The 10,980-nt window shown below is 37.4% G+C and overlaps 1 protein-coding gene across 3 annotated transcripts in view; it reads right to left on the bottom strand.

Moving 5' to 3' along the window:
• Window positions 1-359: 359 nt before the first annotated feature.
• Window positions 360-10,980, bottom strand: part of CRPPA (CDP-L-ribitol pyrophosphorylase A) — a 110,959-nt gene continuing 100,338 nt past the window's right edge. For all 3 annotated transcript variants that reach the window (XM_048304310.1, XM_048304301.1, XM_048304319.1), the window contains one exon: window positions 360-2,696. In XM_048304310.1, the coding sequence (XP_048160267.1) occupies window positions 2,592-2,696 (105 nt within the window). In that variant the 3' untranslated portion in view covers window positions 360-2,591. The remainder of the gene's footprint in view (window positions 2,697-10,980) is intronic.

The following is a 10,980-nucleotide window of genomic DNA, read 5'->3' as shown; positions in this document are numbered from 1 at the left end:
CTACCCAAGGAATACTAATTAGAATGCTTGAGGAGTAAGGTACGCAAGGCTGGCAGAGTCTGAGCTTTTATTTACTTTCTGTTATCTCTGTCCAAATGTTCAAAGCAATATGGGTGGTGACTGATTCACTAGTTAAATTCAAAACAGCATGTGTGTACAAAAGGCTGCCAAGTTTCTCATGTATACTGCTATTTGTGAGAAGCTATGCACAGACAAAAAACAATCAGCCAGTTTCTTAATTTCATTTTATATCTTTATTCCCATTGTAAGTACTAACAATCACCCAAAAAACCATTTTAATTTGGTTTGGATACACAATAGCATTAATCACTGTCCAGTTTCTTTCTTTCTTTTTTTTAACTGCAGTTTTAGTATTTTGTGATCTGTTTTAGTAGTTCTGTTGTTGGTGTATTTGCTTCCAGCAAAATGGATTTTTCAGTGTTTGTCGAGTATTTTAAAAGATTGCTAAAGATTAAAAAGCCATAATGCAATGATTAACAGTACATTAATAAAGCTTATTATCTTCCATTTAGGATTAGTACTAAGTATATTGGATGACCCAAAACTTATTTTTTGTTGTGCATTGTCTGTTCTCTTTTCAAAATAAATCCATAAACAACAATAATTTTTCTTTTTATTACAGCAGTTCATTGCAGTATCATTTTTAATAGGATTGAAATCCTCTTAGGAGAATGAGTTAAGTAAAACAACCCTAAAAAATAAAAGCTCTGTTTAAGCAAATGATGTCATGCACAAATCAATTTTAATGCAGTATCACAATGTACAAATTAGAGTGGATAGAAAACATGAAGGATTTTCGAAATTCACCTTCTTATTATTTGGGGAAAACACACCACAGATTGCATTTTAGTCTTCAAGCAAACAAGAAAAACAAAATAAAGTCAAAGAGACATCTTTCATCATGTCTTCTAAAAGCCTATGGGACAAATTCCTTCATCAAATTTATTAATGTAAAAGCACATTCAGAAAACTTATTTGTGAGAGCTGTCCTGTTAAATTATGAATAGCAGTAATAAATTCTTTAGTTCTTCACTTATTTGCGTACTCTGCATATGAACAGACATGAATATATGTATTAATAAAATATGCCTATTGTGTAGCCATACACAGAGCTAATATGAATGCTGATGTTGTACAATGTCAGAAAAGGACAAATTATTAATCAAAGTAGAGAGAAGAAAGAAGCAAAGAAGAAAGCAGATGATGCACAAGAACTTTGTTAGTTATCTTTGCATGACTTGTGTGTGGAAGAAAATGTCTGCTTTGGATATAGAACTGCCAGCTAACAACTCTTTATTTTATTCTGCAATGAAGGAAGTTTGGGACCAAGACCAACTTCTAAAAGCAATTTAAACCAGAGATATAAATAGTCATGTGAAGGGAAGGAGGAAAGGGACCAAGCATAGAGGTTGTTATCCTAAGTTTTGTGTGAGCACCAGAGGGTGGAACATAGTGGGAGTAAGGGGAGGAATGCTGTTTTTAGAGGGAAACTTGCTGAACTGACAGTGACAGGCTGAATCAGGGATTCGCTGGATACTTCTGGTGGGGATACTTCTCCAAGACCTTATTCCAGCCATAGCAAGTATGTAAGTCATTAACCTAGCCCCTTCACAAATTGCAGGAGAGATGGAATTCCTGGGTCTGATGCATAGGGAAAGGCATAGGTTTTCAGGGATTCTGCTTGTATTGCTCTTAGTGATACTCCACATACTAATCATTCACCATTTCATCTTCCTGTCCCAACTGTCCGCACCTCACTATCAATGTCGTGTATCTTCGAATTCATAATGCTTGGCCTCCTTACTACTACTTACTACATACATCTGCTAACCAACAAGAGATGAGAATCGTATTCTGATACATGAATTAACAGACTCTTCCTATTTCAGTGGAGCTACAGGAGCTCTGAATGATGGCACAGGGGCACTGGAAGAAGTGTAGCACCAAGAAGGCTACAGCCAGAGTATACTGCATCTGGAAAACTGGGGTGGTAGCACCTTGTCGTATCCATGCATATCTTTTCTTTGATTTGAAGTTACCTTCATTCCACAGAGAACAGGTACCTGACCTTTCCAACTCTTCCTGCAATATACATTTCTCTTGATGCCAGGAAAGCTACACTCTGTAATGAACTCGATATTCACTAATAAGTATTACAGCAGCAATTTTTAAATAATTTCACATAAAGTAGATGAGCTGTGCTTTAGGATTAATTTATCAGAAATAAAAATTAATTCATGCAGTCCCAGAGTACAACACACACACGGTTAAATTCTGCATGAATGCTTTGGTGTCCTCTGTGCACCTTTTTAAATGATGAGTACCTTAAAAAATATTTCAGTATCATTCCTCATAGTATATACCCAGTGTATCTCAGAATTATTTGTATTTCCTTTTACATTTTATACATAACATTATACTTGTATTTTAAATATCAAAAATATGCTGTTAAAGGATCTTAATAATAAATGGCATAAATCCAGAGTTTTCAAGAAAGAATAAAATGGCTTAAGACCTTTGGTGAACAGATGATGAAAAACTAACATTTCCAAAAGCCATGATTTATGGTCTTATGCTACCAACAGCTGGCCAATCAGCTCCGGGTTTCTGTCCTTTATTAATGCCATGATAAGAGCAGCAGCAGAATTTACTGTCTCTTGAAGCAGCAAAGGGTCCTGGAATGAAAAGAAAAAAAAAAAGAGGGAGTAGGGAAAACAATATATTTACAAGAGTGGAAAAAGTAAATATTTAAAATCAATTTTCAAGTATGCCAAATTACCACATGATTGTTGAAGAAACAAAGCTCTTTATTAGAAGAAGAACTTCTAAAACTTTTATTTTAAGAAACCATAATTTCATAGTAGTAACCATTTTCTCCAATCTCCTTGATGCAAAACTGCTAGAATGGTATGTACTCAGAGACCACCAAAAAACTTGATTCTGTCACTGGCTTCCTAAATGAATTTTAAAATCTAAAAGGCAGCAGAAATTCTGGGGTTGAAAACGGAACAAAATACAGGATTTAATCAAGTAGCATTGTTAAAGACCTGCAACTTTAAGCACCTACTGAATCCCATCTGTAGTCTACCAACTACTAAAACTCACAAGGGAATTTAAGCACTGGGATTTCAATGGTTTAGGCTGATTTTTGTATCGAATAACTTCAAAAAGTAGTCTGGTTTTGATAGGCAAGTATAGAAACCAACACAGGAAACAGCAATAAAATGAGACATTGATTCTGTGCTTCTAATTGAGCACTTCAGCTCACATTTGAAAGAGCCTTTTGTCTAATTACCAAGTTTTTTTAATTGTATGGACTACAAAAGGCTGGCCTCTTGCTACCAGTAAGATTTCCATTTGCGCACTGGGAAAATAGCAATAGGTGTAGTCAGGCATGGAGACATCCCAGGAGAGAGAAATAGGAGAGAACAATTTCTGGGATGCAATGGAGAAAAAGAAAGGTCTACAAAACTCTAGGGTGGGGAGAATCTACAAAGAGAAATCAAGAGCTGTTCTCCATAGCCATGATGGATAAAACAATAGGTTTTATCCATTCATTTATTCCATGATGGAAGCAATAGGTAAGGACTAGTATACAACGGAACAGATTATTGGACAGATCAAGGAAACTCATCATGAGGGTCCCATAACATGAGATTCACATCCATATAAAATGGGATATAGATAGAGCTTCCTGCATGGGGTAGGAGGATGGAGCAGTTTGATTCCACATCTTTTTACTCCTTTTTTTAAGATGCTACATGAAGAAAGAATTTGTAGAGAACACTTAAGAAACTTGGACTAATGGACAAAGAAGAAACTGTTTCCACAACTTATACAAAAATACAATATCAAAACTTGCTTTTTGATAAATAAGGCAACTGCTGAAGGGACCTACCTACTCAGCTAGCACAGAGGGGAGCTGGAGACTAAGAAGTTGCAGTTGAAGGAAAAACTGAAAGGGAAAAGGTGTCCCTGGCACATTCTCAATATAGAAACAGGTCCAGAGGAGAGCCACAAAAAATTATGAGGGCTGGAGCACCTCTCCTATGAAGAAGGGCTGAAAGGGTTGGGTTTGTTCTGCTTGAAGAAGGGAATGCCCTGGGGTGACCTTACTGCAGCCTTTCAGCACTTAAAGAGGACCTACAAGAAAGATGGGGTCAGACCTTTTAGTAAGGTCAGTAGTGACAGGACAAGGGGTACGGTTTAAACTAAAATAGAGTCAATTCCGACTAGATATAGAAAATAAAGTTTTTATGATGGGCAGGTAAAACAAAAGAGCAGGTTTTTCAGAGAGGTCGTAGATGCCACATCCCTTGAAACATTCAAGGTCAGGTTGGACCGGGCACTGAGCAACCTGATCTGGTTGAAGATGTCCCTGCTTACTGCAGGGTTGTTGGAGTAGGCAACTAATCTTTAAAGGACCCTTCCAAACCAAACTATTGCATGATTCTATGATAATGCTCTTATTAGCTTTGCCACTTATGTAAATGAAATTAAACATGCCAGAGAGGTAATTGGATCAAATTACAAATAGCTAGTTTATAATGGATTTTTTTATCATCCCTGAAAAAATTATTTTTGTATTTGACTAGAATTTTGTCCTAAATATCATCAACTAAGTAAATTACAATTTGTAACCTTGGAAAAGATTACACTCCTCACAAATTCATGTTATATACTCCAATATGCAGTAAAATTATTTATTAGAGTTCTAAAAAAATGTGGTAGAATAAAAATGTACATAACATGTGTCCTGCTGTTCACTGAGTGATACCTTCTATCAGTCAAGCAAGGAGTGTGGAAGTCTACCGAGGTCCTGCTCCTTCAGGACCTTTTGTCATGGACCAAGGGTGCAAACTCAGAATCCACTGCTCTGGTTCAGCAGGGCATTCACTCCCTCATTTCCCATGGGTATAAACTGCTGGATAAAGTACAAGGAGAGCGGAAGTCATTCACACACTCACTCAGATGGCAAACACTGCAGTTGCTTTCAAAATCAAGCAACACATTTCTGGCTATTCAGAAATGCCAAATCTCCTTGTGCCCTTCGTCACTTTTTGTTCAGTTTATCTCAAGAAGCACTTCACAATTACAGATACTCTCTTCCAAATGGGCTTCCAGCCACATCCGAAGTTGGCTGGAGCTGTACAGTATTTTTTTTTCAATTTCACAAAAAGAAATAAAATACACCTGGCCAGGAATGCTCTTAATGTTTCTCCCAATAAATCTTTCCACATCCTCTGTTGGTTACTGTCGGTACACATTCCTTTGCAGTAATAAATTATTCAAGTTTTTGAACATAAAAGGAAGTAAGAGAAAGAAATTTAACTTTCACAGGAGAGATTGAAAGTGACACCATAAGATTTCTTTAGACTGAAAAAAGCCTTTTCTAAAGCTAAACCTAAGGCTTTAGTGCTAATTTCCATGTTCTATAGGAAAGACATGCAAAGAATTATGAGTAATATTTGTAAGGCAGGCAATGTGGCAGAGTAATTTGTACAGAAACCTGCACGCAGAAGTGGTCTAAAACCCATTGAAACTGACTGCTGAACTGAAATTGGTTCAAAACCAGAAACATAGTAAGTAAGCAGCACAAATTAGAACTGCAAGATTTACAGTTACTTCACTTCTAATAATCCGATTATTAATATTACCATTATAACTCTTCAGGAAACCTACTGGCACCTGTGTAGGACTGGTCACTGTAAGTCTGTCTTTTGGAAATAACCAGTAGTGTTTTTCTTTAAGGCAATATACATCATCTTTTAGGATAACAAATGCAATAGAAAATATATTCTTATTCTAAGTACAATTACAGTTGATGGTTTAACTACCTCATGAAGTATACACTGAGGATTTCAATAAGGCAATCTTTTAAAGTATTTATCATAGGGGTTACTAATTTTAGATTTATGCTGATCCTCCTTCCCAGTAACATTATCCCATTCTGATCTCAGGGTCACCGATTCACTGAAGGGTGCCCAGCACCTGGGCCCAGGAGACAGCCTCTGAGCACAGGAGAAATCAGTGCCTCAGAGGTCAAGTATGTGCTGACTTTAACTTGCTTTACCCTCAGAGGCACAGTCTTACTGGAAGGAGGTAGTAAATAACACGATGAGCTGCACTCCTCCAGGAATTTCAATTTGTATCTTTCTGAGAATCAAAACTCACTCTTGTGATACAAATCATTATTGTAGTATCTGATGGTCATTGCCTGTGCATAATTTAAAACTCCTGTTGATAATTTCTATTCACTATCACAACCCCCTCCCCCCCAAAAAATAACAAACCAGAAAAAGAAATTTTAGCAACTGAAAGGTAACACATTGTTCACAGCATAGGCATAACACTGACTGATGTGACCACTACATTATATCTTAGGTATTCTTTCTCTCTTCCAAATCCTGCTAGGACTTTATTTCATTTTAGGCGATTAGTCTGCCTGTAAGCAGATATTTTCAATGTAATTTGAACATCAGCAGTTTTTGTAAAGAATATTAAAAAGAAATAAAATGACAGAATTCAACAATAACCCAGGAAAGGAAAAATATCTTGTGAGTCTTTATTAATTTAAAGTCAAACAAACAAGTGAACACTTCAAGTCCCCTCGCTATACCCTTAAAACACCCATGGTTTTGACATTGCAATGTTATTTCTGGCAACAATGCTGATTACAGCTGATAGTGCCTACAGGGAAGCTTCAATAAGGATGCCAGGACAAACTTAATCTACCACACCTAACTCCATTGCACATACAGGCCTCCAAACTTCTTTTATATTCAATGGCATAGCACTAAATCTTTCAAAAATCTCATTATTAGTTGCAGGAAGTCAAATAATCAAGCAGAACCATGTCTTCACATGTTTAATTGCCTGATGTGTTTGCCTATATTGTAACCGCACTAAAACCCCGGATGTCAGAACAGGAGGATCAATACAAATCCTCCTGCAGCCCACAGGAGCTCTCGCACGTTGCTGCTCAGTGCTGCAAATTCCAAGCACAGAACATCCTTTGGCATGACAGTCAGTGGGTGCACAGCCCTGCACACACTGGACGGATCAAACAGGAATAGTTCTTTTCCTCATTAAAAAAATCCTTTAAAAAGACTGTGACCTTTAAAGAAGACTTGGAGGCAGTAATGACTTTAATGGATTAATAACTGGAAGTTCCACATGATCAACTGGTGTGCCACGAACTCCCCCCAAACCATTGTGATATTCACTGTCTATTAATTTCATCCAGTTGATTTAAATGATTCTCCTGTAAAAAGAAAAACCAATCCCCCCAAACATTTCTTGGCCATTAATAAATAGAATTTTTTATTGTTTGAACAGATTATTAACTACATTTATAAGATAAAACCAAAACTTTTACCACTTTATATTTATGTACTTTGGAAAAGAAAGTACTCGGAAACACTGCCAACGCTATAAGCCATAAATCCACATAACAGCACTTTGATTCCAAAATAAAATATCCACTTTGTCTGTTATTAAATAGTAAAAATACTCCAACATAACCATATTGTGTGATGCCTGTAACTCATACTCAGAATTTATTTGATGTAGAGTTGTGACTGTAGGGGTTCTCTGGTCTGCAGACTTAGACTGGGAATGGCTATAGGGACAGAGTTAAAGTTGTATTTGGAATATGCAATCTGATATTTTACAAATGTGCATTTATTTAAGAAACTGTGAGGATATCTGAATATTTACTGACATTTCCCTTACAATTCATTTCCTTGCTTCAATCTGTTTAGGATTTATTTTTTTCCCCAACTGGAACTTCACATAAATGCATTTCAATTTACATATGTACTAGTTCAGTTTAAGAGTAGCTTGAAAAACACACCTACCCTTTTTAGGTCAAAAAAAGAAAGCCTCTGCACGTGTTACCTCTGTCTTGTAGTGCCGAAAGAATAAAACTGCTGTGTTCCCTTATTTGCACTCTGTCAAGCTGTAATATTACTTGACATTACATTTAATAAAGATTTTTAAAAGTAACAGAATTGTACAGTCCTGATTAAATGGCTGACAGAAAGCCTGAAAACGGGATTTAGAGACACTGCTAAACTTAGGCAATATCAGTATTAACATGGTTATGTTTGTATCAGGAACAGAAAGAGGGCTGGAGCATGCGCTGGCATGCCGGCATGCTCCTGCCCTTGCTGTTCCATTGTAAGCCTGCTCCCTGGCACAGTTTTGGCTCCTGACAGCTAACATGTTTCCAGACAATGGCTGGGCATGGTTCAGGGGACAGCACAGGCTAAGGAATGCTCTCAAGGGACAGGCTGAATGTGGCCACCCTCTTTTGGGAAGCAAGAACATAGCCATATGTAGATGAGGCATGCTGTGCCTTTTAGCCCTAGGACAAGAGAACCACCCCTGGCCTGTTTTACTTACCACTATGGATACAGCCTAGTACCACTGGGAAGTGACACTTGAGCCTTTCTCTCCCTACCAGATGCATCAAGAATACATAGAACCACAATCAAAGCGTGCCCCCCACACTGAGGCACAAATCCCATGTTGCTACCACATAAGCACAGTCAATAAAAAAATAAAGATTAACTACTCTGTGGACACCTTTCCCACCAAAACAGAGGAGAGAGAGATGAACCACACTAGAAGACATTAATTGTGCTGTACTGCACATTCCTGCCACCTTATGGAAAAAGGCTGGAGCCAGCAGAATGAACTCATGCCCACTGCTCCTTTTCACAGGGTGGATATTGGTGCACACCAGGTACACCAGGAGACGGGGAAGAAGAGAAAAGTGCTGAAACAGTCTCTGTTCTGGCAAGCATCTTGCAAAAGACTATATCAGCAGTACCAGAGGAGCTGCTGGTAATTTAAAACTCCACTGAATGCTGCAATTTATACAAAGGCTATACCAGGTCTCTCCAAAATGCACCTAACATCATATACTGAGTGTTTTAATTTGCACTCAGAGAAACTGAGTGGAGAACCTAGCCTCAAAAACCTCAATACTTGAAATTTTCTTCTTCAATTAATACTTTTAACTCAAACAGTTGTTCTGAAGATGGACTGAGGTTCTTCCACTAGCAGAAATCAATGATCTAACATGGTTTCGTGTTTAATCACACCATGAGGAATTCATCAGTAGGTTCACAAAGAAGCATTTTTTCCCCCTCAAGGTATGTACTGGCATGCATCAACATATTAAAGCAACCTCCATTTCAGTAATAGTACAAATTAATCTGAAGTCTCCTTACTTCTTAAAATTCTTCCACATCACATTTTTTAATCCATGTGCCAAAGGATCTATTGGTAAGTGTCATCTCATACATAATATCAATGCAACAATTTATCTCAATAAGAAGCTAGCTATGCAGATCATTCTAAAAGATAAGAAAAGTATTTCTCTGAATATTTTTAGGTTTCCTTTCAAGTAATACATAAGTAATTAAGGTAGCACTTGAGTTCAGATAGGTAGCTGGGCTCAAAATTACTTGAGCAGGTTCACAATTGAACCTCTGTACACATAGCCTTCCTTTCTGAACTAAGAAAATGCAATCAATTTTTCATTAGTGGATACTCCTCAAAATATAATTTTGAAATCTATATACTGAGGATGCAACAAGGATTAAAAAAAGGTGATGTGGCACTGGAAGAACCACGCTGTCACAGTGCTAATGTAGTTTAGCAGACCAATTAATTAGTGAATTCTGATAGATGTGAGTTAATTCCCTGCAGTTAAATGGTCATACATTCATGCCAACATACAACCCAAACCTGGATAAATTGTGTATAAATACATGAAACTGTACTGTAACCCTCTCTCGTACTTTTGATCAGCCATGCTTCTTATAGTTTATACAAAGAAAATGGAGAGCCATCAACATTTAAAATGACTGTGTGAATACACTGAGAAGAAACAAATATTTTAAATCTTCTGGAGACTGTGAGGATTAAGTCTCTAGTGCTTTTGCTTTTATCTTTTCATGTAAGATTCTGTCTTGGGGTGACTTTATGATGTTGTATCCCTTTTCACTGCTCTATGCCCAGAAATTAATTTTGTGCCTTTCTGTGCCTTAAAAGTGAGCCCGAGAGGGGGGAGAGAGAAAAAACTGAGCGAACTTTTCAAAGCAGTTGTTCAAAGATACAGATACACTCCTCTCTTTCTGCAGTAGCAAGAGCAGAGGAAGCACCCTTCTTGCTTTTCAGCCAGCTTTCAGCTCCTTTTCTCTGGAGGGAGACAAAGAGTTGAACTTTGTTTTCCTGGGACTTTGGTTTTTCCCTTCTTCTCTTCTGGACTGTTTCAACATCAGAACACATCGGGAGAATTTTCCACCAAGGTCCCGGAGGTGGGCTCATGACCCAGCTCCGAGGAGGAGGAGAGACACTACTCCTACAGAAGGACTCTGAAATCTTCCCAGGTTTCTTTCCACAGTGAGAGGTTTTATTATTTAGCATTGTTATCCTTTTGCTGTCTGTTTGTTAAATAAATAGTTTTTTTATCTCTTTCACTTTCCTCCGAGGAAAATTATTTTTTTTCCCGAACCTGGTGGGGGAGGGATCGTTGTAACCTGCCTTCTATCAGAGGATATTTTCCTCCAAATTTGTTCAAATCAGCACAGATTCACAGATTTAAACCCAAAGGTAAATGTCACTCTTTTGTTAAAAAAAGTCCAACAAAACAGCACAAACGAACAAACAAACAAAAACTCAAATAGGATTCTGTTCTCTAGTATGATAAGAATAGACAGATTCACCCTAAATCAGCAGGTTTAAAACAGCTCTATTATCTACATGTTCTACAGCATGTAGGTGACCAGGGTTCAGTTCCCTTCTTCAGTTCTCCAAATCTTTTTTTCCCCCTGTAAAAAACACTGTTAGCATGATCATGCCGAATGATCAATAAAAATTCTTGGACCAAAAAAATTCTCTGAAGAGTTTGTTATGAAGAACACTTTCAGCACATTCAATCACTGC

This window comes from Corvus hawaiiensis, chromosome 1, assembly GCF_020740725.1.
Source record: "Corvus hawaiiensis isolate bCorHaw1 chromosome 1, bCorHaw1.pri.cur, whole genome shotgun sequence".
In the NCBI taxonomy this organism is placed as follows: Eukaryota; Metazoa; Chordata; class Aves; order Passeriformes; family Corvidae; genus Corvus; species Corvus hawaiiensis.
The sequence above is the reverse complement of the archived record's forward strand: the minus strand, read 5'-3'. Positions and strand labels throughout refer to the sequence as shown.